Source organism: Coregonus clupeaformis, chromosome 15, assembly GCF_020615455.1.
Source record: "Coregonus clupeaformis isolate EN_2021a chromosome 15, ASM2061545v1, whole genome shotgun sequence".
Classification (NCBI taxonomy): domain Eukaryota; kingdom Metazoa; phylum Chordata; class Actinopteri; order Salmoniformes; family Salmonidae; genus Coregonus; species Coregonus clupeaformis.
In genome coordinates, this window is record NC_059206.1 from 60,298,968 (window position 1) to 60,325,940 (window position 26,973).

Genomic DNA, 26,973 nt, shown 5'->3' on the forward strand with positions numbered 1-26,973 from the left:
GAGCGGAAATGGAGGAAAATTTGACTCCCTGCGGACCTGGCATCTTTTCACTCCCTCCTCTCTACATTTTCTTCATCTGTTTCTGCTGCTAAAGCCACTTTCTACCACTCTAAATTCCAAGCATCTGCCTCTAACCCTAGGAAGCTCTTTGCCACCTTCTCCTCCCTGCTGAATCCTCCTCCCCCTCCCCCCTCCTCCCTCTCTGTGGATGACTTCGTCAACCATTTTGAAAAGAATGTTGACGACATCCGATCCTCGTTTGCTAAGTCAAATGACACTGCTGGTCCTGCTCACACTGCCCTACCCTATGCTTTGACTTCTTTCTCCCCTCTCCTCCTCTTTCTCCCCTCCCTCCTCTCTTCTCCAAACCATCTCCGGTGACCTTCTCCCTTACCTCACCTCGCTCATCAACTCATCCTTGACCGCTGGCTATGTCCCTTCCATCTTCAAGAGAGCGAGAGTTGCACCCCTTCTCAAAAAACCAACACTCGATCCCTCTGATGTCAACAACTACAGACCAGTATCCCTTCTTTCTTTTCTCTCCAAAACTATTGAGCGTGCCGTCTCTAGCCAACTCTCTTGCTATCTCTCTCAGAATGACCTTCTTGATCCAAACCAGTCAGGTTTCAAGACTGGTCATTCAACTGAGACTGCACTTCTCTGTCACGGAGGCTCTCCGCACTGCTAAAGCTAACTCTCTCTCCTCTGCTCTTGTCCTTCTAGACCTTTGATACTGTGAACCATCAGATCCTCCTCTCCACCCTCTCCGAGCTGGGCATCTCCGGTGCGGCTCACTCTTGGATTGCGTCCTACCTGACCGGTCGCTCCTACCAAGTGGCGTGGCGAGAAGCTGTCTCCGCACCACGTGCTCTCACCACTGGTGTCCCCCAGGGCTCAGTTCTAGGCTCTCTCCTATACTCCCTATACACCAAGTCACTTGGCTCTGTCATATCCTCACATGGCCTCTCCCATCATTGCTACGCAGACGACACACAACTAATCTTCTCCTTTCCCCCTTCTGATATCCAGGTGGCGAATCGCATCTCTGCATGTCTGGCAGACATATCAGTGTGGATGACGGATCACCACCTCAAGCTGAACCTTGGCAAGACGGAACTGCTCTTCCTCCCGGGGAAGGACTGCCCGTTCCATGATCTCGCCATCACGGTTGACAACTCCGTTGTGTCCTCCTCCCAGAGTGCGAAGAGCCTTGGCGTGACCCTGGACAACACCCTGTCGTTCTCCGCTAACATCAAGGCGGTGACCCGATCCTGTAGGTTCATGCTCTACAACATTCGGAGAGTACGACCCTGCCTTACACAGGAAGCGGCACAGGTCCTAATCCAGGCACTTGTCATCTCCCGACTGGATTACTGCAACTCGCTGTTGGCTGGGCTCCCTGCCTGTGCCATTAAACCCCTACAACTCATCCAGAATGCCGCAGCCCGTCTGGTGTTCAACCTTCCCAAGTTCTCTCACGTCACCCCGCTCCTCCGCACACTCCACTGGCTTCCAGTTGAAGCTCGCATCTGCTACAAGACCATGGTGCTTGCCTACGGAGCTGTGAGGGGAACGGCACTTCCGTACCTTCAGGCTCTGATCAGTCCCTACACCCAAACGAGGGCATTGCGTTCATCCACCTCTGGCCTGCTGGCCCCCCTTCCTCTGTGGAAGCACAGTTCCCGCTCAGCCCAGTCAAAACTGTTCGCTGCTCTGGCACCCCAATGGTGGAACAAGCTCCCTCACGACGCCAGGACAGCGGAGTCACTCACCACCTTCCGGAGACACTTGAAACCCCACCTCTTTAAGGAATACCTGGGATAGGATAAAGTAATCCTTCTACCCCCCCCCACCCCACCCAAAAAAAAAAAAAAAAGTAAAGTGGTTCTCCCACTGGCTATAAGGTGAATGTACCAATTTGTAAGTCGCTCTGGATAAGAGCGTCTGCTAAATGACGTAAATTTAAATGTAAATAGAGAAATATCTAATTTACATAAGTATTCACACCCCTGAGTCAATACATGTTAGAATCACCTTTGGCAACGATTACAGCTGTGAGTCTTTCTGGGTAAGTCTCTAAGAGCTTTGCACACCTGGATTGAACAATATTTTCACATTACTCCTAAAAAGATTATTCAAGGTCTGTCAAGTTGGTTGTTGATCATTGCTAGACAGCCATTTTCAAGTCATGCCATAGATTTTCAAGGCGATTTAAGTCAAAACTGTAATTAGGCCACTCAGGAACATTCAATGTCGTCTTGTTAAGCAACTCCAGTGTATATTTGGCCTTGTGTTTTAGGTTATTGTCCTTCTGAAAGGTGAATTCATCTCCCATTCGGTTACTTTTTTAGCCTGAAACACTCCCCAGTTCTTAACGATTACACCCATAACATGATGCAGCCACCACTATGCCTGAAAATATGGAGAGTGATACTCAGTAATGTGTTGTATTGGACTTGCCCCAAACATACTGTAAAACGTTGTATTCAGGACAAAATGTTAATTGCTTTGCCACATTTTTGCAGTATTACTTTAGTGCCTTGTTGCAATTAGGATGCATGTTTTGGAATATTTGTTATTCTGTACAGGCTTCTTTCTTTTCACTCTGTCAATTAGGTTAGTATTGTGGAGTAACTACAATGTTGTTGAGCCATCCTCAGTTTTCTCCTGTCACAGCCGTTAAACTCTAACTGTTTTAAAGTCACCATTGGCCTCATGGTGAAAACCCTGAGCGGTTTCCTTCCTCTCTGACAACGGAGTTAGGAAGGACGACTGTATCTTTGTATTGATACACCATCCAAAGTGTATTAAATAACCACCATGCTGAAAGTGATATTCAATGTCTGCCTGTCTGCAATGTCCCTTTGCGAGGCATTGGAAAACCTCCCTGGTCTTGGTGGTTGATTCGGTTTGAAATTCACTGCTCGACTGAGGGACCTTACAGATAATTGTATGTGTGGGGTAAAGAGATGAGGTAGTCATTCAAACATCATGTCAAACACTATTATTGAACACAGAGTATGTCCATGCAACTTCTTAGGTGACTTGCTAAGCCAAAACAAAGGGGTTGAATAATTACTGAATACTCAGCTTTTCAATTTTAATTAATTTGTAAAAAACAACATAATTACACTTTGACATTATGGGGTATTGTACATTTTATGTAGGCCAGTGACACAAAATCTCATTTTAAATTCAGGCTGTAACAACTTTCTGAAGGCACTGTAAATCCATATGAAGTAGCTAAATTCATATAACTCTGTGAGTAAATCACTGCTTTACCAGTACTAGCTAACGCTAATGCACCACTTTTATGTTACCAAATGCGAAGCTGTCTCTACAGTAATAAACCTAGCTGTCAAAGCGAGTGTGTGCTTGCTGGCCTATGTGATACAAAATGCTGCAAAGTCATCAAAACGTGCAAACTACAGTTCAGGTAGTTGTAAGGACAAAACATAATGATGTTTTAATTAGCTAGCGAGCTTGCTTTCAATTATGAGAGATTGGGTGTATATACAGTGCATTCGGAAAGTATTCAGACCCCTTGACTTCCACATTTTGTTACGTTACAGCCTTATTCTAAAATGGATTAAATTAAATGTTTCCCTCATCAATCTACACATAATATCCCATAATGACAAAGCGAAAACAGGTTTTTAGGAATGTTTGCAAATGTATTAAAAATAAAAAACAGAAATATCTTATTTACATAAGTATTCAGACTCTTTGCTATGAGACTCGAAATTGAGCTCAGGTGCATCCTGTTTCCATTGATCATCCTTGAGATGTTTCTAAAACTTGATTGGAGTCCACTTGTGGTAAATTCAATTGATTGGACAGGATTTGGAAAGGCACACACCTGTCTATATAAGGTCCCACAGTTGACAGTGCATGTCTGAGCAAAAACCAAGCCATGAGGTCGAAGGAATTCTCCGTAGAGCTCCGAGACAGAATTGTGTCGAGGCACAGATCTGGTGAAGGGTAAAAAAAATTCTGCAGCATTGAAAGTCCCCAAGAACACAGTGGCATCCATCATTCTTAAATGTAAGAAGTTTGGAACCACCAAGACTCTTCCTAGAGCTGGCCGCCCGGCCAAACTAAGCAATCGGGGGAGAAGGGCCTTGTTCAGGGAGGTGACCAAGAACCTGATGGTCACTCTGACAGAGCTCCAGAGTTCCTCTGTGAAGATGGGAGAAACTTCCAGAAGGACAATCATCTCTGCAGCACTCCACCAAATCAGGCCTTTATGGTAGAGTGGCCAGACGGAAGCCACTCCTCAGTAAAAGGCACATGACAGCCCGCTTGGAGTTTGCCAAAAGGCACCTAAAGGACTCTCAGACCATGAGAAACAATATTCTCTGGTCTGATGAAACCACGATTGAATTCTTTGGCCTGAATGCCAAGCGTCACGTCTGGAGGAAACCTGGCACCATCCCTACGGTGAAGCATGGTGGGGGTAGCATCATGCTGTGGGGACGTTTTTCAGCGGCAAGGACTGGGAGGCTAGTCAGGATCGAGGGAAAGATGAATGGAGCAAAGTACAGAGAGATCTTTGATGAAAACCTGCTCCAGAGTGCTCAGGACCTCAGACTGGGTTGAAGGTTCACCTTCCAACAGGACAACGACCCTAAGCACACAGCCAAGACAACGCAGGAGTGGCTTTGGGACAAGTCTCTGAATGTCCTAGAGTGGCCCAGCCAGGGCCCGGACTTGAACCCAATCAAACATTTCTGGAGAGACCTGAAAATAGCTGTGCAGCGACGCTCCTCATCCAACCTGACAGAGCTTGAGAGGATCAGCAGAGAAGAATGGGAGAAACTCCCCTAATACAGGTATGCCAAGCTTGTAGCGTCATACACAAGAAGACTTGAGGCTGTAATCGCTACCAAAGATGCTTTAACAAAGTACTGAGTAAAGGGTCTGAATACTTACGTAAATGTGATATTTAATGTTATAATTTTTAATAAATTAGCAAACATTTCTAAAACCATTTTTTGCTTTGGGTCATTATGGGGTATTGTGTGTAGATTGATGAGGGAAAACAATAATTTAATCATTTTTAGAATGAGGCAGTAACGTAACAATATGTAGGAAAAAAATCAAGGGGTCTGAATCCTTTCCGAATGCACAGTACACACACACACACACATTCACACACACACACACACACAGTACCAGTCAAAGGTTTGGACACACCTACTCATTCAAGGGTTTTTCTTTATTTTGACTATTTTCTACATTGTAGAATAATAGTTAAGACATCAAAACTATGAAATAACACATATGGAATTATGTAGTAACCAATAAAGTCTTAAACAAATCAAAATATATTTTATATTTGAGAATTCTTCAAAGTAGCCACCCTTTGCCTTGATGACAGCTTTGCACACTCTTGGCATTCTCTCAACCAGCTTCACCTGGAATGCTTTTCCAATAGTCTTGAAGGAGTTCCCACTTATGCTGAGCACTTGTTGGCTGCTTTTCCTTCATTCTGCAGTCCAACTCAACCCAAACCATCTCAATTGGGTTGAGGTCGGGGGATTGTGGGAGCCAGGTCATCTGATGCAGCACTCCATCACTCTCCTTCTTGGTAAAATAGCCCTTACACAGCCTGGAGGTGTGTTTTGGGTCATTGTCCTGTTGAAAAACAAATTATAGTCCCACTAAACGCAAACCAGATGGGATGGTTTATCGCTGCAGAATGCTGTGGTAGCCATGCTGGTTAAGTGTGCCTTAAATTCTAAATAAATCACAGACAGTGTCACCAGCAAATCACCCCCACACCATCACACCTCCTCCTCCATGCTTCACGGTGGGACCACACATGCGGAGATCATCTGTTCACCTACTCTGCGTCTCACAGACACAGCGGTTGGAACCAAAAATCTCAAATTTGGACTTAGATTTTCACCGGTATAATATCCATTGTTCGTGTTTCTTGGCCCAAGCAAGTCTCTTCTTCTTCTTATTGGTGCCCTTTAGTAGTGGTTTCTTTGCAGAAATTCGACCATGAAGGCTTGATTCACGCAGTCTCCCCTGAACAGTTGATGTTGAGATGTGTCTGTTACTTGAACTCTGTGAAGCATTTATTTGGGCTGCAATTTCTGAGGCTGCTAACTCTAATGAACTTATCCTCTGCAGCAGAGGTAACTCTGGGTCTTCCTTTCCTGTGGCGGTCCTCATGAGAGCCAGTTTCATCATAGCGCTTGATGGTTTTTGCGACTGCACTTGAAGAAACTTTCAAAGTTCTTGAAATTTTCCAGATTAACTGACCTTCATGTCTTAAAGTAATGATGGTCTGTCGTTTCTCTTTGCTTATTTGAGCTGTTCTTGCCATAATATGGACTTGGTCTTTTACCAAATAGGGCTATCTTCTGTATACCCCCCTACCTTGTCACAACACAACTTGTTATTATTTATTTTGAAACAATAAAAGGTATTGCACTGGGCCTTTACTAGTCCTGTATTAGTGGACCGATATAGAAGTCTGTAGCGTGGGCAACATATATTTTTTTATCTCCGCTTTGGCAAAAAAGGTTGTTGTATAATAAAAAAGAGTATCTTGCAGGATTCAATATTTGGAATTGTAAGAGTGGTTGCCCTGTCCCTTTCTCTACGATCGTCATTCTAATGGAATCTACAAAGAACAAAACCCTGTCCTGAAACATTTACATTAAAAGGTGCAACGTTATGGGCAAAGACCCAAAACATCCACATCAAATAAAATATTTCTTGATCAAATAACATATAAAACAACAATTTTTTGCCTACAGGTTTGTTCCTGTAGACTTTCCATCACCATGAAGAAAAACAATGCACAATACAGTAATTGAGTACATTGAGACATCAAGTGGTTTGTGATGATGTGGCTCAGTTGGTAGAGCATGGCGCTTGCAATGCTAGGGTTGTGGGTTCAATTCCCATGGGGGACCAGTATAAAAAAGTATGAAAATGTATGCCCTCACTAATGTAAGTTGCTCTGGATAAGAACGTCCACTAAAATGTAAAAGGAATGAATAGACCATTTCAGTTTCCACATAGAAATAAGTAGTATTTCAAGAAACTGGAAAACATATCAAGCAAGTATTTTTATATTCCACAAGTATTATCAGATTAACTGTTTTGTACAGATAATTATCAGACTCAAGTTACAAATGCTGGTAAACACTTTTCACAAAAGTAGTGCTGGTCCTTTACTAGTTCTGTATTAGTGGACCAATATAGACAGAGGTCTGTAGCGTGGGGATTTTTATTTATTTATTACTGCATCGCCTGTTAATTTCTGGTTGTTTATTTCCCTTTTGTTTATTGTCTATTTCACTTGCTTTGACAATGTAAACATATGTTTCCCATGCCAATAAAGCCCTTTGAATTGAATTGAGTGGATGGTCTTCCGCCTTCTCCTAGCTAGCTGTGCTGTGCTCCGTAAGTTAGCGATTAAAAAAGCTACCCTGACTTTTTAGTGTGTATACAATTCGCAGAGTATGACCGTATGGGCCGTGCACACGGAGGAAGGTGGAGATGTGCATGCCCGATTAATCAATATTTAAGGAGCCATACGTCGCTGTTCGGAGGGTGGAACCAAACCAGCATTTCCGCACTAGGACAGGAATTAAATGGTGACGGCAACTTCCTCTGAGGGGTCCTTTAAAACAAAGAAAAATGTTGATTTTCAAAACCTGCAATGAGTTTCTAGCCAGAGGGAAGGTATTTTATTGCTCCCCACATCACCGCGAATCTCATAGTGTTTGAAAATAACTGTTTTTAAAATGTAACATTTGATGTCATCGGGTGTAACTTTTTAACTGTATAATATTTTCTACAAAAACATACAAATGCTAACAGTTAGACAAGAACAGCACAAGACAATATTCAATAAAAAAGAAGCTAAGACAGCGAGACAGACAGCGAGACAGACAGCGAGACAGACAGCGAGACAGACAGCGAGACAGACTCACGATACTGGCACTGGTCTCCCAGGAAGTCAGCAGGGCAGCGGCAGGTGGGCTGGTTGCCAGTGCTGACCGTGCAGTTCCCTCCGTTTTGACAGTAGTTCTTACAGGTGTGTAGGTTACAGTTGGGACCAGTGAACCCTGTCAGACAGCGACATGTAGGGGAGCCTGGGGAGGGAAAGACAAGACAGATGGTCAGACCGAGATGGACAGGATGAGAGAGGAAGAGGAGAGAGAAACTCGGGAGACATGGCTTCTAACATCAGACTAACATCAGGACTGCTCATTGAGGGTAAAGTTCTTGACTCAATACACGGCTGTCTAGTTGTATTATCATTCTATATGCCTCACTGTTCCTGGCTTAATGTTCTATTCTAACTCCTCTCAAAACAACCCCGCCTCCTGTCAGGGTAGTGGTTTTCCGTAGCTCAGTTGGTAGAGCATGGTGCTTACAATGCCAGGATAGTGGGTTCGATTTCCAGGACCACCCATACTTAAAACGTATGCACTCATGACTAAGTCGCTATGGATAAAAGCATCTGCTAAATGGCATATACAGTGCATTCGGAAAGTATTTAGACCCCTTGACTTGAAATATTTGGACATTGACCAAGTTATTATTATTTTAGCTGTCTACCACAACATATTGGAGTTTAAATTAAATAATGAATATGAGCTGAAAGGGCAGACTTTCAGCTTTAATTTGAGGGTATTTACATCCAAATCGGGTGAACGGTATAGGAATTACAGCACTTTTTATTTGTGCCCCCCCTTTTTAAGGGACCAAAAGTAAATTGCACAATTGGCTGCTCAGCTGTTCCATGGCCAGGTGTGTGTTATTCCCTCATTAGTTAATTTACAAGTAAGCAGATAAAAGGTCTAGAGTTGATTTCAAGTGTGGCATTTGAATTTGGAATCTGTTGCTGTTAACCCTCAATATGAAGTCCAAAGAGCTGTCAATACCAGTGAAGCAAGCCATCATTAGGCTGAAAAAATCAAAACAAACCCATCAGAGAGATAGCAAAAACATTAGGTGTGGCCAAATCAACTATTTGGTACATTCTTAAAAAGAAAGAATGCACTGGTGAGCTCAGGAACACCAAAAGGCACGGAAGACCACGGAAACAGAATAATTATTTCCCTGGTGAAGAAAAACCCCTTCACAACAGTTGGCCAGATCAAGAACACCCTCCAGGAGGTAGGTGTATCTGTGTCAAAGTCAACAATCAAGAGAAGACTTCACCAGAGTAAATACAGAGGGTTTACCACAAGATGTAAACCATTGGTAAGCCTCAAAAATAGGAAGACCAGATTAGAGTTTGCCAAAAAAACATCTAAAAAAGCCTGTACAGTTCTGGAACAACATCCTATGGACAGATGAGACAAAGATCAACTTGTACCAGAATGATGGGAAGAGAAGAGCATGGAGAAGGGAAGGAACTACTCTTGATTCTAAGCATACCACCTCATCTGTGAAGCATGGTGGAGGTAGTGTTATGGCGTGGGCATGTATGGCTGCCAATGGAACTGGTTCCCTTGTATTTATTATGATATGACTGCTGACAAAAGCAGCAGGATGAATTCTGAAGTGTTTAGGGCTATATTATCTGCTCAGATTCAGCCAAATGCTTCAAAACTCATTGGACGGCGCTTATAATATAATAATAATAATATGCCATTTAGCAGACGCTTTTATCCAAAGCGACTTACAGTCATGCGTGCATACATTTTTGTGTATGGGTGGTCCCGGGGATCGAACCCACTACCTTGGCGTTACAAGCGCCGTGCTCTACCAGCTGAGCTACAGAGGACAATGACCCGAAGCATACTGCGAAAGCAACCCAATACTCTTTTAAGGCAAAAAAGTGGAATGTTCTGCAATGGCCAAGTCAATCACCTGACCTGAATCCAATTGAGCATGCATTTCACTTGCTGAAGGCAAAACTGAAGGCAAAATGCCCCAAGAACAAGCAGGAACGATTAGTTACCGGAGTGTAACTCCAGTTCTATGAGTGGAGCGGAGCCCCATAGGGGAGCTCTGCTCCTATTGGTTTACCCACTGCCCTAAGGCAGCATCAGCCTGAGACAAAATGATGCACACACCTACAGCCAATAGGAGTACAGGTGTCCCTATAAGAGGGGATGCCTCCCCTCAATCAGCCTCCCGAGATATTTATCTTCAGCGAGACTAGAGAGGGTCGGCAGGGCCTTAAGTCCTATGGGGCTCCGCTCCACTCATAGAACTGGAGTTACACTCCGGTAACTAATCGTTCTATATCGTGGAGCTCCGCCCCATAGGGGAGCTCTGCTCCTATTGGTTTAAGGCGGAGCGTAGCGCTCCAAAATGTACTCCCTGCCGAACCCAACACTTCCCATCAAAATGAAAAGGTCAGGCCTAGCAATGGCTGCAACCAATTTCCGCAGTACTGTAACCACTGTCACAATATACTGCGTCATCGGTTAAAAACCTGCCCCACCTAGTCCAATGGCAACACCAATGACTAGTGGGCGGATCACCAGAATACAGGCCATACTAATCTGTACTAGCAGATAGATGGTACCTCAATATCCTGTTACAATACTACCGACCACTAATGGAATGACACAAAGTGTCACTCTACATTGTGTACACGGTAGGCCGCCTCACTCAATCAATGGAACCCCAGAGATTAGTGGGCAGATCCCAGAACATGATGCATACTAATCTGAACAAACAGATAGATGACGTCACATTCCGTCAAATTGTCATGACCGGTCTAATAGCATCGTAACCAAGTTACTACTATTATCCCCCATCATTCCGCCTCACTCCAGTGACTCACTGGTGGGCAGATGAATACATGCCCTCTACTGTACTGAACCTGTCAGTCAGGAGTCATGCCAAAAATATGTCCTTCTATCAGAAGCGGACCTGATAGAGACCTTGTCTCCACAGTCCTGCATTCCTCTCCTCCTAGCTCAAAGTCTCCCTTCAGCCACGCTGAGTACAGACTGAGCCAAAGAGTTAGAAGACATATCCAAGAGATAGAAACGGATAAATGGAGACGGTGTTGACCATGACGCCGCTCTACATATATCCTCTACCCCTGTTCCTCTGAAAGGGCAGTAGAAGCTGCTACTCCACGAGTGGAGTGAGCTCTGATACCCTGAGGCAGTTGTCGCCCGCTGCCTCATAAGCTGTCTCAATGCCCTCACAAAGCCAATGAGACAGACGCTGTTTCGAAAGTGGTCTACCTAGTGCAGCAGCACCATGACACACAAACAGCTGAGGCGATGACCTAATCGCTGCTGTGCGCTCGACGTAACACGCCAAGGCGCGTACTGGGCACAGGCGATGGAGCCTTTCCTCACTCCTCTCTCTATGAGGAGGAGGAGAAAAAGCCCACAGCTCCACGGTCTGTGACCTATATGAACTCCTAATAACCTTCGGCACAAATGCCGGGTTAGGACGTAACACCGCTCTGCTCAGATCGCCATTAATGGCCAGGCAGTCGGGTCTTATCGAAAGAGCACACAAATCACTAACACGCTTAGCCGTAGTCAAAGTGAGCAACAGTGCTGTCTTCACAGACAGCATCTTGAGGGGTATTTGATTCAATGGCTCGAACAGCGACTTACATAGCGCTTCGAGTACCAAAGCCAAATCCCACTGAGGAAGCGTGGCTCTAGGTGTTGGCCTAAGCCGCAGCGTTCCTAATAAGAAACGTTTCACTAGAGGGTGGCTAAAGACATTGTCTCTGCCAAACCCCTCGTGACAAGCTGAAATCGCCGCTGCAAACACCTTAATGGTGGCGGGCGATCGCTGCTTATCAAACAGAAGCTGTAGGAAAGAGAGAATACTCTCAACCTGACAGCTCATGGGGTCTACACCTTGTGTAACACACCATTGTGAAAACACGTTCCATCTACTGGCATACATCTTAGAAGTGGAACTGGCACGTGAACCCTGTATGGTCCTGATCACTGCATCAGATAACCCACGGCGCTCTAGCCTGTCCCTCTCAGCAGCCAGGCCTTCAGTGGTTGGCCGATTATGGGCAACTGCCCTATCGTGCCCCCCGCCTGAGACAATGCGTCCCGTCGATGTGGAATTGGCCAAGGTGGCGCAATCAACATCTGTGTTACGAACCCCGTGGCTTTGAACGTCTAGGGTGATGGACATGAGACCCGTAACATAATTCATGTAAATTATAAGTGTGGCATGGAACAGTGAGAACAAATATGACACAACAACCATGAACTACCGTCAAACACAAATGGTTTATTTCTGAACACACGGTAACGGTTTGGGAAAAAGGGCTGAGCAGGACCCAAGAAATGAAACAATAGTGTAAAACACCCCTAAACTGATCTTGCCTGCCTCAAGAACCGCTAGGCTACTGCTACCATACAAAAATACAGTGGGTGGTCCGCTCCAGGTCTAACTAGTGGTTATAGACAGTTCTTTCTACGGGAAATGTATGCCCAAGGGCAGCTAGCTCAAACTCCCCTTTTCCCAGAAACACACAATAGTTACCAAACAGAGTAACCAGCAAATTAATGAGTACTCTAAACACAGGACATCACAGTATCCATTACTCACATACAAAACAGTGGTCTAACAGAATTACCAACCAGAGTAACCAGCAACTTAGTGAGTAAACAAAAACAGGACACCACAGTGTCCATACTCACATACGGAAATATTCTCTCTCTCTCACAACTAACACAAGTGACTGGTTTTCATATAATGGGATGTGTGATTGAAAAAACGAGTAACAGGTGGTGCAATGCACAGGAATGTTCACTGATTGGTCCAATCAGCAGACACCTCAACGACCACCAATCAGGAACATACAGGACACCTGTGATTAGGGCAAAAACACAGGATACCTGTATCCGTAACACTCCCACCCTTAAAAGAGCAAACCACAATGGTTTGCGACACACGTACCATCACAACACCCAAAATTCAATAATCATCCTGCCGGAATAAAAAAAAAACCTAGATCATTACACACGAGACAAAGCATCTGCCAACACATTATCCAACCCCTTTTTGTGGCGGATCTCCAAATTATAATTTTGCACGACAAGTGCCCAACGCATAAGGCGTTGGTTCTGGTTGTACATCCGGTGGAGAAAAACTAAGGGGTTATGGTCAGTATACACTATCACTGGTAATGCACTGGAACCAACATAAACTTCAAAGTACTGCAGAGCTAACAACAAAGCTAGAGCTTCTTGTTCAATGGTGGAATAGTTCGTCTGACATTTGTTAAATTTCCGTGAAAAATAACAGACAGGATGGTCCACTCCACTCTGGCCCTGCTGCAGTAGAACAGCACCAGCACCTCTGGCACTTGCATCTACCTCCAGTTTAAACGGTCGTTCAAAATCTGGCGCAGCAAGAACAGGAGTACTACATAAGAGTGCTTTAGCAGTGTTGAAAGCAGTACAACAATCTTCAGACCATACACATTTTCTCGCCGGACTGAGCAAATCCGTTAATGGAGCAACTACCGCAGAGAAATTTTTACAGAAACTACGGTAGTAGCCAACCATCCCTAAAAAACGGCGTAGCTCTCTTCTGGTGGTAGGTGCGGGAAATGCGTTTATAGCTGAGACCTTGGCATCTACAGGGCGCACCTGACCATGGCCGACCTGTTTACCAAGATAAGTAACAGTGGCCTTCCCAAACTCGCACTTTGCTAAGTTCAGGGTTAGAGAAGCGGTTGCTAGACGTTCACACACTACCCTTAGAGTTTTAACATGATCAGACCACTCAGTTGAATAAATTACCAGATCATCAAGGTAAGCACTACAATTAGGAACTCCAGCCAATACTGTGTTAACCAGGCATTGGAAAGTGGCTGGTGCGTTCCGCATCCCAAATGCCATGACAGCATATTGTAGGAAGTGATCTGGGGTCACAAAGGCAGAGATGTCGGAGGCACGTGGGGTTAACGGCACCTGCCAGTAACCTTTTAGAAGATCTAGTTTGGTTACATAAGTAGCAGCACCAACAGTATCAATACAGTCATCCAGTCTGGGTAACGGGAACGAGTCGGGCACTGTGACAGCATTGACTTTCCGATAGTCCGTACATAATCTGGATGTCCCATCAGGTTTAGGAACCAGAATGCACGGAGAACTCCAAGGACTTGAACTTGGCATAGCCAGGTTATTCTCCAGCAAATAACCGACCTCACCCCTCATTATCTTTCTCTTAGCGACGTTGACACGATAAGCATGTTGCTTGATAGGTGCAGCGTTTCCAACATTAATGTCATGTTCTAACACATTTGTACATGTAGGAACATCATTAAAAAGACATGGAAAGCTGTGTAATAGTCTCACAATATCATCTGACTGTCTGTCCGTTAAATGAATCAGGCTTGACGGGAGAGACAGCAGCATCTCTGAATTGGGCAATCTAGCACACTGCTGCTGAGTATTGCGCAACTCCAAACCATCTCCGTCCACATCATTAACATGACCTCCCACTACAGCCGTAGCAGCAATAGAGACAGCCGACTCGGCCAGTTTCTCTGGACTGTCTACCTGAGTGACGGGTCTGGTGTGGTATGTCTTCAACATGTTAACGTGGCACACACGAGATTGGCGTTTTCTATCAGGAGTCTGTATCACGTAGTCAGTTTCACTTAGTTTCTTTTCAATGACATAAGGACCAGAGAAACGTGCTGACAATGACGCTCCTGGCACAGGCAACAATACAAGAACTCGGTCACCTGGCTGCAGTGAACGAGAAACAGCCTGTGTGTCATAGTGTCGTTTCATCCGTTTCTGTGAGGAAGACAGCGCTTCCTTTGCTAGAGCACAGGCAGCATGTAGGCGCTCACGAAAGCGACTAACGTAGTCCAACACATTTTCTTTCACACACAACTCTTGTGACAAAAACTGATCCTTAAGGACTTTCATAGGTCCTCTCATGGTGTGTCCAAACACCAGTTCAGCTGGGCTGAACCCTAGGGATTCCTGTACTGTCTCACGGACAGCAAACAACACTAGAGGAACTCCCTCATCCCAATCTTTCTCAGATTCCAAGCAATATTTACGGAGCATAGACTTCAGGGTCTGATGCCAACGTTCAAGCGCACCCTGAGACTCTGGGTGATATGCGCTTGACACACGGTGTGTAACTGACAAGAATTTTAACACTTGTTTGAAAAGTTTAGAAAGGAAATTTGTACCCTGATCAGTTTGTATCACCTTAGGTAACCCAAAAGTTGAGAAGAATTTGATCAACGCTTTACTCACCACTGGAGCAGTAATCCTTCGCAGAGGAATGGCCTCTGGGTACCTGGTGGCCACACACATAATTGTCAACATAAACTGGTTACCAGATTTTGTTTTTGGTAATGGTCCAACACAATCAACCATCACATGTTCGAAGGGTTCACCTATGGCCGGTATGGGACAAAGAGGCGCGGGGAAATAACCTGGTTCGGTTTCCCAACTACTTGACAGGTGTGGCAAGTCCGACAGAACCGAGCCACATCTTGTTTTAAGCCAGGCCAAAAGAAATGTCGCAAAACTCGATCATAAGTCTTGGTGACTCCCAGATGTCCGGACCACTGGTGATCATGAGCGAGGGATAAAACATTTTGTCGAAAGGCTGTAGGAATCACTATTTGGTAAACAGCATTCCAATCTCCGCCAGCGTCAACATGGGATGTCCATTTACGCATGAGGAGATTACCATCAATGAAGTATGCCATGCTTTTCTTCTTTAGCTCCTCCTCTGAGACAACACTAGAAAAACATTTAGCCAGACTAATGTCAACCTGTTGGTTAGCGATCAGCTGCTCACGAGTAACTGGTAACTGTATTGCCTCAGCAACAAGTTCCACATCCTTCTTCCTTTCTCTGGGCTGTTGGTCAGACTGCACCAGCTTACCAGAGGTAGCACCCGAACTATCCTCTGGGTCACACTCTCTGAATAGAATCGTGTTCGACAAATCTATCACTTCACCCACTTGTCGTGCTTGAGCACGTGTGACAGCACAAGCGGGGAACACATCTGGATAACCCTGTGCCAGCTCCTCGGAGAGAGACTGGTCACCTTTATCCAATACCTCCAATACGGGTATCACCTTTCCTCCGGCAATATCGTTGCCCATTATAAATGTCACACCTTTTACTGGCAACATAGGACGTACGCCAACTCTGAACAATCCACTGACTAACTCAGAGTGTACGTTCACAAAGTGTAATGGCACTGGGACAAATCCCATTTCAATTCCTTGTACTAACACACTGGAACCACAATATGTATTATTAGACAAGGGCAACACATCAGCTAGTATGAACGACTGCGCCGCACCAGTATCTCTGAGGATTCTAACTGGACGCTGAGACGCCTCGTCATCTGATATAGAAACAAACCCCTCAAAAATGAACGGTTCATAACTGTGATCTGGAACAGGGACTTTCAAACCACATTCACTATGAGGCCTCTGTCTTGATTTCCGGCCTTACAACCGCATCGAATCAGCCCAACACCCGTTGGCGGCCTGGCGTGCTGAGGCATCCCCGGTTTGCGTTTTAGCAGAAAGCAATCATTAACCATATGTCCCACCTTATGACAATAGAAACAGTGACGCACATCTTTTGGGCGTGCTGGATGTACTGCTGGTCGATTAGGACTAAAAGTTAGCAACTCCGCAGCCCTGCTCTCCGTACGAGCCGAAAACACGCTTTTATGCGTCAACACAAACTCGTCTGCCAATACAGACGCTTCCGACAGTGAGGATACTTTCTGTTCGTTCAGATAAACTACAATGCGTTCCGGTAAGCAATTTTTAAACTCTTCTAACAAGATTAACTCCCGTAGAGAGTTAAAATCAGTTACCTTACTAGCACTGTGCCATTTGTCAAACAGATTTCCTTTGTCTCTAGCAAACTCCACATAAGTCTGAGTAGGAGACTTTTTATGAGACCTAAATCTCTGTCGATATGCCTCAGGAACAAGCTCATAGGCACGAAGAACAGTAGCTTTGACCACTTCATAATTCAAACTGTCTTCAAGAGGTAGCGCTGCCAGAACCTCTTGGGCTTTACCTGTTAGTTTACACTGAAGTAATAGGCACCATACCTCTTCGGGCCATTTCAATGCTACCGCTTATACGTTCAAACACACTGAAATAGGAATCAACCTCTGACTCCCTGAACACAGGTACCAAGGTGATCTGCCTACTAATATCAAACGTAGCAGATGACACAGCTGGTGAGGATGGCTCACTAGCAGGCATAGTATTAGCAGAGACTAACCTCGCTGTTTCTGCCTCTAGTTCCATTTTACGCATCTCCAGTTCTTGATCAAGCCTACGCGTCTCCAGCTCCATCTTACGCATCTCCAGTTTGTCTAGCCTGATTTGTGCCCGCTCTTCCGCCTCCATTTGGAGCCGTGTCAAGCGGACATCCATCCTGGCATCACTGTCAGTCAGTGGGGAGAGTGGGTCATAATGGGCAATGTGGCCGGAGCCTCGTCCTCAGACACTGATGGGCTTACAGGAACAGCCACCACCTCCCCTACAGGAGCAGCAGACTCAGGCGGCGGTAACTCAAGCACTCGCTCTTTCAACAATATCGCTAGCACTACTTCCCTAACTTCTGCTTTCACTAAACCCCTCGGTATGGGTACAGAAAAGTGGTCAGCCAAAACCTGTAGATCCACTCTACGGCAATTCTCAAAAACCTCCCACGTAGGGTTTTCCAAAAATGCTTCCAACTCAAAAGTAGCCATCCTACTAGCAACACGAGCCGTCGACTACTGAACACACAAAAAAAACAGGTAGGACAGCTGCCAAGCTCAACACTGAACCAGACACTTACTAATTTGCATGAGTAGCATGGGATAGTATCCCGGACGAACCCCCACTTTATGTTACGAACCCCGTGGCTTTGAACGTCTAGGGTGATGGACATGAGACCCGTAACATAATTCATGTAAATTATAAGTGTGGCATGGAACAGTGAGAACAAATATGACACAACAACCATGAACTACCGTCAAACACAAATGGTTTATTTCTGAACACACGGTAACGGTTTGAGAAAAAGGGCTGAGCAGGACCCAAGAAATGAAACAATAGTGTAAAACACCCCTAAACTGATCTTGCCTGCCTCAAGAACCGCTAGGCTACTGCTACCATACAAAAATACAGTGGGTGGTCCGCTCAGGTCTAACTAGTGGTTATAGACAGTTCTTTCTACGGGAAATGTATGCCCAAGGGCAGCTAGCTCAAACTCCCCTTTTCCCAGAAACACACAATAGTTACCAAACAGAGTAACCAGCAAATTAAAGAGTACTCTAAACACAGGACATCACAGTATCCATTACTCACATACAAAACAGTGGTCTAACAGAATTACCAACCAGAGTAACCAGCAACTTAGTGAGTAAACAAAAACAGGACACCACAGTGTCCATACTCACATACGGAAATATTCTCTCTCTCTCACAACTAACACAAGTGACTGGTTTTCATATAATGGGATGTGTGATTGAAAAAACGAGTAACAGGTGGTGCAATGCACAGGAATGTTCACTGATTGGTCCAATCAGCAGACACCTCAACGACCACCAATCAGGAACATACAGGACACCTGTGATTAGGGCAGAAGGAGTAGAAACACACAAAAACACAGGATACCTGTATCCGTAACAATCTGACTCATCTCCGCAAACCAAGGAGCCCCTGGGCGATCGGGGGCTACCAGTATCACTGACAGCCCTCCTGACCTCACCCTGGCTAACAGTGGGAGAATGCAGGACAGCGGAGGGAATGCATACAGAAGAACTCTCGGCCACGGGTGGTGCGCAAAAGCGTCTCTTCCCAGTGGCGGTTCTTCCTGTTCCCTCAGAGAGAACCATAGGGGACATTGCGCGTTCACGCGTGACGCGAATAGATCCACCTCGGCTCTCCCGAACTGTTTCCAAATTTCGGATGCAGACATCACTCGTCGTCTCGAAGACCCCCTCTTGACATGAGGTCTGCTCCTACGTTCAAGTAGCCCGGATTGTGTGCTGCTCTCAATGAGCGAAGGTGCTCGTGAGCCCACAGCCACAATTCCTCTGCCGCCCGATGGAGAGCAGGAGACCTGACTCCTCCTTGGCGATTTATGTGAGTTACTGTGGTCCGGTTGTCTGACCAGACCAGCACATCGCGACCCCGAAGGATAGACGCGAAGTGGGTCAAAACCAGTCGAACCGTTTCCAACTCCAAGAGGTTGATGTGGCGACTCGAAAGAGGCCACACACCTCCTATCGCTTGGGTCTGACATGTCCCTCCCCATCCCATCAGAGACGCATCTGTGAACACCGGGATGTAAGAGGACACTTTGCCTATCGGGACTCCGTGAGTGAGAACGTGCGTGTTTCTCCAATAGTTCAGATCTGCACTGAGCGAGAGGGGAACCACCACCAACCGATGACGTTGACGCAATGGGTCTAGTCTTAGTTGGGCGAACCATCGCTGCATCCTGCGCATGTGCAGGAGTCCCAGCGGAACCACAGAGTGGGCTGATGACATGAGACCCAAAAGTGACATGATCGACAGCGCCGTCACCGTGTGATTCGGATGACACTTCCTCAGGGCTAGCAACAAGGCTACCCTTCGGGGGTCCGAAATTCAAGCCCTCATCATTACAGTGTCTAGCTGTATCCCCAGATAGACAATCTGATGACTGGGCCAGGGCGCGCTCTTTTTCCAATTCACAGCGAACTCCAGACATGTGAGATGAATCACTGTCTGTGTCGTGTGAGTGATCGCCAGCTCTGCTGACGGGGCGAGAACCAGTAGGTCGTCTAGGTAGGCTAGTAGCCGTATTCCCTGACGACGCAACGGTTCCAATGCCGCCTCCACACACTTTGAAAACGTGCGAGGTGCCAGGGCGTACCCAAATGGCATCCTCGTGTATTCATACGTCACCCCTTGAAAGGCGAATCGCAGAAACTTCCTGTGACGCGACTGTACCGGCACATGAAAGTACGCGTCCTTTAGGTCTATGCTCGTACAAAAGTCTCCTTTCTGGACACATTCCAGCAGACGTTTTGTCATTAGCATTCGAAAGGGCCGTTTGGTTACGCTCTCGTTGAGAATGCGTAAATCCAATATCGGCCTCATTCCCCCCGTCTTTTTGGGCACCAGGAAGTAGGGCGAATATAGCCCTTTGTTCCTTTGCTCCTGGGGAACTACTGTGACCGCCTCCTTCGCCAAAAGTTCCGTAATCTCTGAAACCAGAGCGGCCACTTTTTCGGCCGTTTTCATCACCGTCTCCACCATTCTCCTGAATGGGGGTGGGGTCCGATGGAATTGGAGGGCATAACCCTTCTGCAACGTCTGTTCTAGCCAGCGTGAGAGGGTGCAGCTTTGCTGCCACTGCCAGCAATGCAGAGAAAGCGGGCGAGCGCGAAGCTGTGGTACATTCAGTAGGAAGGACCTGTATTCCTCTATGGCCCTTGCCGCCGCTGTTCTCCAACACTGAGGTGGTGGAACAGCCCAAGGCGGGCCTCCCATGAAAGGGAGAGGAAACATTAGTGCGCTCTGAGAGAGAAGGAGGGGCAGAGACGTCAGTTAAACCCGTAACCGTCGTATTCCTGCCCTCCCGTGAACGCAGCGCGGGTCTGAATTGCACTGACCGAGGCCACAGCCTGCGACAGGGCACCATCCCCAGCAAGCGATTGCGTCATCATCCCAGATGACTGCAATTCGCTATTAGAGCCCCTCACTACAATACTCCTAGGAGTCTGTAATATGAGGCCTCTATGAGGTAACACAAGGCGGCGCCTTGATACCTTCTTAACCTTCACCTTCTGTGTGTGTTCAACTCTGCACCTCTGGTGGGTTGAGCCACACTCAGCGTAGTGAGCATCAGCGCGTTCTGTGAGAAGCGGGGGCGCCGATACATTGGTTATACCCGTAACCGTAGTAATCAGGCCCTCCGTGAACGCAGCATGGGTCTGAATCGCATTAACAGAGACCTTAGTCTGCGATAATGCGCCATCCCCAAACAACGGTTGCGTCATCCTGTCTCCTGACTGAGACTGCAACCTGCTATGAGAGACACTCACTACAGTACTCCTTGGAGTCTGTAATGTGAGGTCTCTTTAAGATAACCTAAGACGGTGCCTTGGTATCTTTTTCCCTTTCACCTCCTGTGTGTGCTCAGCTCTGCACCTTTGGTGGGCTGAATTACACTCAGTGTGGTGAGCATTGGCGCGTTCTAAGAGAGGTGGGGGCGCCGATACGTTGGTTACTTTCGTGACCGTGGTAATCAGGCCCTCCGTGAACGCAGCATGTGTCTGAATCGCGCTAACAGAGACCTTAGTCTGCGATAGTGCGCCATCCCCAAATAGCGGCTGTGTCATCATGTCAGTGTCTGACCGAGACTGCAGCCTGTTATGTGCGACGCCTTGATACCTTCTTAACATTCACCTCCTGTGTGTGTTCAGCTCTGCACCCCTGGTGGGCTGAGCTACACTCAGTGTGGTGAGCATCAGCGCATTCTGAGAGAAAACGGGGCCGCCGATATGTTGGTTAAACCCGTAACCGTAGTATTCCGGCCCTCCTTGAATGCAGCATGGGTCTGAACTGCACTGACAGAGGCCTTAGCCTGAGACAGTGCGCCATCCCCGAATAGCGGTTGCATCATCCTGTCACTATCTGACTGAGACTGCAGCCTGCTATGTGAGACACTCACTACAGCACTCCTAGGAGTCTGTAAAATGAGGTCTTCATAAGGTAACATCTTAAACTTAATATCCTTTTTATACCTACCTTATGTGTGCGCTCAGCAACGCACCGTGGTGGGCTGAGCTGCACTCGAGTGGTAAGAGAGAGAGCGAGAGTGAGGAAGGTCGAACGCTCTCGGATGTATTATGGAAAAGGGGCTCTTTTTTTGACAAAGTCAGGTAGAGCCAACTCTTTATTTACTCCATACCCTCAACGGTAGGGTGGGGGGTGAACAGTGGGCTCAGTCACACCAGGCGCTGCGCCGTCTTCCATTCTCTCCCCCCCGCCCTTCGGGTGATGCCAGGATGACGCTTTAATGACCTCTCTCGCCGGCGGAATGGTCGGCACCTCTGGCGCTGCAGGGGGGGGTGCGAGGCCCGCTCCCTTGCTGCTGGAGGCCGCCGTCTGATGCCGAGCTGTAGCGAGAGTAACGGCCGCCCTCCATCATGTCCACTTCCGGGTTGGAGGGAATGGGGGGCAGCTTAATCTCCAGCTGTTTAGCAGCCCACTCAATGAGACCTGAAAATTCAGAGCACAGAGAGGCTGTGGCATCATCATCCAGGGATGGAAATGACCTCACACTTTCCTGAGGGAAAAGGGGTGTTAAACATCTGGGTCAGTGTAATGAATTGTTTCAATAGAATATTTATTTCTTCCCCAATAGCCCTGTCATCTCCTGAGTCAGGGCCCTCAGATGATGCCTCAGAAGCTGAGGCTAACACTGATAGCACATCCTCAAGAGGAATATCCTCCCTTAAAATGCCCAACGCTGCTTCCTCTCCTTCAAAAAAGGAGGGCGCAGCTGGCACATAGTGGGGGATTAATGAGGCCGTCCCTGGCGTGCCGTGTCCCTCAACCCACGAAACATAAGTCGGTGGGGGTCGACAGCCGCCAAGGGGAACAGCGACATAGAGCTCTGAAAAGCGCTTTTGTTTAATATTTACCCTACGGATAAGCTTGGTGTGCTCATTGTAGGACGACGTCGATGATCTGGAAAATCGACAGCGTTTTCTTCATCCTGAGTCTTCTCTTCGTCTCTTCTCGGCTTCTTCAGTCTAGTCCAGTCGCTGAAGATAAAGGGAGGCTGATTGAGGGGAGGCATCCCCTCTTATAGGGACACCTGTACTCCTATTGGCTGTAGGTGTGTGCATAATTTTGTCTCAGGCTGATGCTGCCTTGGGGCAGTGGTTAAACCAATAGGAGCAGAGCTCCCCTATGGGGCGGAGCTCCACGATATAGAACTGAAGACAGCTGCAGTAAAGGCCTGGCAGAGCATCACCAGGGAAGAAACCCAGCATCTGTTGATGTCTATGTGTTCCAGACTTCAGGCAGTCATTTACTGCAAAGGATTTGCAACCAAGTATTAAAACTCACAATTTAATGTATGATTATGTTAGTTTGTCCAATTACTTTTGAGCCCCTAAAATTGGGGGGCTATGTATAAAAATGGTTGTAATTCCTACACAGTTCATACAATAATTTTGACAAAACCCTTAAATTAAAGATGAAAGTCTACACTTAAAGCACGTCTTGATTGTTTCCTTTCAAATCCATTGTGGTGGCGTACAGAGCCAAAATGGTGCAAATTGTGTCACTGTCCAAATACTTATGGACCTGACTGTATATACTGTATATAGTGTCCTACCTGTAGGAGAGGCTGTACAGGTGCCTCTGTTCTGGCAGTAGTCCCTGCACTGGTCCACCTCACACTTGTCTCCTCTGAAGTTGGGCTGGCAGCGACACTTGGGCTGCTTCCTGGCGTTGAGGAAACAACTGCCTCCGTTCAGACACTGGACGTTACACGTACCACTGGGAGGAGCTGGGGGAAGAGAGGAGAGACAGGGTGAGTGTGTATAATTATAAGGGTGTTAGTGTATACTCACAGATAGGGGAGTGTGTAGGAGTGTATACTCACAGAGAGGGGAGAGTGTGGGAGTAGGGAGCTCCACACAGGTGCCGTTGTCCAGAGTGCGTCCATTGGGACAGGTACAGACTGGACCACTGGGGCTCAGCAGACACAACCACTCACACTTCTTCCTGTCACATGGGTTGGTCACTGAAAGACAGACAGACAGAGACAACACACATTAACCCAGTGATACTAGTTTGTAAGACTATCCATCTCTACAGTTCTATATCTGAGACCGTTCACCAAAGACCTAAGTCTAACTTGAGATCCTTGCAAGCCAGTCAGTTACATTGAGAGAGCAGTTGGATATTAAAGTCTACTAGCAGTAAAATTGATATTAAAGTCTACTAGCAGTTTAAAGGGACTGTGAAAGTCAATGCACCAGTATGCATCTAAAGTATATGTATTTGTTAGTGAAGAATCTGCATGCATCATGTCCAGTTTGGCCGGCGATGTCCACTCACTCTCTGGCTGTTTGTTGCGGTGGTAGAGCACAATGTCTGTGGCGTGGTTCATTCCTGTGGTCAGGTTCTCCATGGGGCCTTTTCCATACTTATTGACCCGGAACACAAAGTTGTTGATGTAGGTGACGCCATAGATGTAGTCCTCAAACACGTCAATACTGAATGGGTGGTGGAGCTCTGTAACAAACAAGACAGAACACACCACAGCTCAGACCAACTCTTTACCACTTAGATATACTATAGGCTATGCTAAAATACATAATTTTTCACTTGCTGAGGATATCTGCATTTTTTATAGTTCTAATGTCAGGAGAAGACTTCACATCCAAAAACAGGCCCACTTATCTAAAACCAGAACATGATTATGTGGCTTAGCCATGTCAGGCCAGGTCTTAAGACCCAGACCAGAGCAGGTCACTCAACTGTTCTTTATGCTGGTCACAGCCACCACCGGGTCGCTACCATTCAGCCTCACACTGCCAATCACTGACATCTTAGCATCGGCCCAGTACAGACGCTCATTGAAGTAGTCCACCGCCAGGCCTGGGGGAGAGGGGGAGAGAGAGAGAGCGAGAGAGGGGGGGAGAGAGAGGGGGGAGAGAGAGAGAGCGAGAGAGGGGGGGAGAGAGCGAGAGAGAGAGAGCGAGAGAGCGAGAGAGGATAGAGAGAGAGCAGTCATTGAGCCATGTCAGTTGAGTTGAAGCCTAAGCCTATTGAGTGAAACAAAGCTCAATACAACACATCCTCTAATTTGTGGAAGGATGGAGCTGTCAATCAGTCTGCAAAATGTGTGTGTAGTGTGTGTATGGTCTGTGTGGGTCTGTGTGTGCTCGCACGTGTGCGTGTGTTACCTGTGGGCCAATGGATGTTCTCCTGTACCAGGGTTTCTCTCATGGTTCCGTCCATGGCAGCAGTCTCAATCTTGGGGTGGTTTCCCCAGTCAGCCCAGTACATGGTCCTTATGGGTACACAGGGTCAACAAACGGTTACATAAAGCAGAAAATAGTCATGTGGGAACACATGAGTGTGTTTCACCATATCTACTTGATGTACAATTGATGTCACTGTAAAACTATCTTATTTAAATACAGTATCAGAATAAGGATGTGTTTGAGGCCTCAGGAATTCTCTTCCAGACCCATCTATTTCCACACTCCAGACTGCTCTCCCACCCCCACTGTCCTCCCTTCCTCTCCCCAGGCAGACTCACCCTCTCTGGGGGTCCACTACGATGGCATAGGGCTCATCGATCATGCCGGATACGAGGGTCTTGCGGTGTTGGCCTGATATCTGGGCCACCTCGATCACGTCCCGGCCAGAGTCTGTCCAGTAGATGTTCCCTGCCACCCAGTCCACAGCGATGCCACGGGGCATCTTCAGACCGGGGATCTGAACACAAGGAGAGGGGGAGAATGGAGAGTTAAATCATTGTGTGACACAGGGCATGGCACAAGAGCAGTCAGACAGACACAGGGATACAGATGCACACACACACACCTCCAGGTTGGTGACTCTGGAGTCACTATGACGGCGGTTGCGGTTGTTGTTAGGTGAGGAGGATGAGGATGGCAGCTCGTAGGAGGAGATTCTGCCCGTGTGCCAGTTGGTCCAGTAGATGCGGTTGGTCTTGATGTGCAGGTCCATGGCGTCAATGCGCACGTTGGCATCGCCCTGGAAGGTCTGCTCGTAGCGCCAGTTGGGCATGCCAGGGTCCAGGCTGCGGATCTCATTGTCATCTGCGATGTAGAGCACCTGTCTCAGGTCTGGGAGGACACAGGAAGTGAGGTCACAACCTGAGCTAGGTCCTCACTTCTGACTAATAGACAGCCAATACATCTCTGTTGCTAGGCAGGAACTTAATTGGTTCCCCTCAGTGGTGTAGTCATGCCTGATGCTAGAACCTTCGTGGGCGTGGAAGTGTGTGTGTGTGTGAGATAGGGCTGTAGTAGGAGGGTCGTTGTAGTGGGCCCCTCTGGCCGCAATCCCAGAGGTTTCCTCTCACTTCATCTGTTGACTTGACCTCAAGCCGAATTCCTCGCTCCTCCCTAGTTCCGCAGCTGGCCTGCCTTATCAGAGACTAACTAGACTGTTGCCCTTTGCCTCCCTCCTTAGAAACAGAATATGAACTTTCTGCACTTCCCCTTGTCTCACTCAGTACTTTTCCATACACCAATTTCCTATCCACCCTTCATTGACCCCAACATATACATGTAAAGTAATCAATAAGTTCTAGTATGGTAACATGAATAAGTATATTTGAAGGTAGAATCCAACAATACAATGCAATTTTCTTGCGTAGCTAAAAGCTATTTAACACACACACACACAATTATATTTTAGACTATTTAACCACACACATCCTAACACAGGCTTCAAACAGGGACAAATTCAGACAGGTTTCTGAAGACAGAGAAGCAGTAACTAACTGATTCACTGGTATTACTGAGCCGAGCAGTACTCACTGTCAACCTTGCAGGTGTCGTTGATCCTGGTGAAGTACTTGTGGCAGCTGCACTTGTGGGAGCCCTTGGTGTTGTTGCAGATGTGGGAACACACTCCAAACTGCTTACACTCATTCTTATCTGAGAACAAACCCCCAAAGCAAAATAATTCAGGTTACAGATCACTAGACTACACCAGACATTTAGTCATAACAGTAACAGAGTTTATTTGAACCAGTGTGTGGTGCTATAATGTACCTTCACATCTGTTGTTGCCTGTGGTCTGGAAGCCAAGTTTGCAGGAGCAGAAGGCCTCAGTGCCGTTCACCACACAATGGGCCTCATCACCATCGCCACACACTGTCCTGTTACTGCGGCAGTCGTTCAGGGCAGAGTCTGAATAGGACGAGACAGGATAAAGAGTAAAACTGAGAGACAATCACATAAACACACACAGAGACAGATGTG

At 46.8% G+C, this 26,973-nt stretch overlaps 1 protein-coding gene across 1 annotated transcript in view; it reads right to left on the reverse strand.

The window, feature by feature from the left end:
- The window catches only part of LOC121577556 (low-density lipoprotein receptor-related protein 1-like), a 199,402-nt gene that overhangs the window by 6,858 nt on the left and 165,571 nt on the right, over positions 1-26,973 (reverse strand). Inside the window, exons 73-82 of the mRNA XM_045225247.1 lie at positions 26,764-26,901; positions 26,527-26,646; positions 25,562-25,827; positions 25,275-25,453; positions 24,916-25,022; positions 24,488-24,607; positions 24,065-24,241; positions 23,607-23,747; positions 23,337-23,510; positions 7,959-8,120 (exon numbers count right to left, since the gene is read on the reverse strand). Coding sequence (XP_045081182.1) covers positions 7,959-8,120; positions 23,337-23,510; positions 23,607-23,747; positions 24,065-24,241; positions 24,488-24,607; positions 24,916-25,022; positions 25,275-25,453; positions 25,562-25,827; positions 26,527-26,646; positions 26,764-26,901 — 1,584 coding nt within the window. The remainder of the gene's footprint in view (positions 1-7,958; positions 8,121-23,336; positions 23,511-23,606; positions 23,748-24,064; positions 24,242-24,487; positions 24,608-24,915; positions 25,023-25,274; positions 25,454-25,561; positions 25,828-26,526; positions 26,647-26,763; positions 26,902-26,973) is intronic.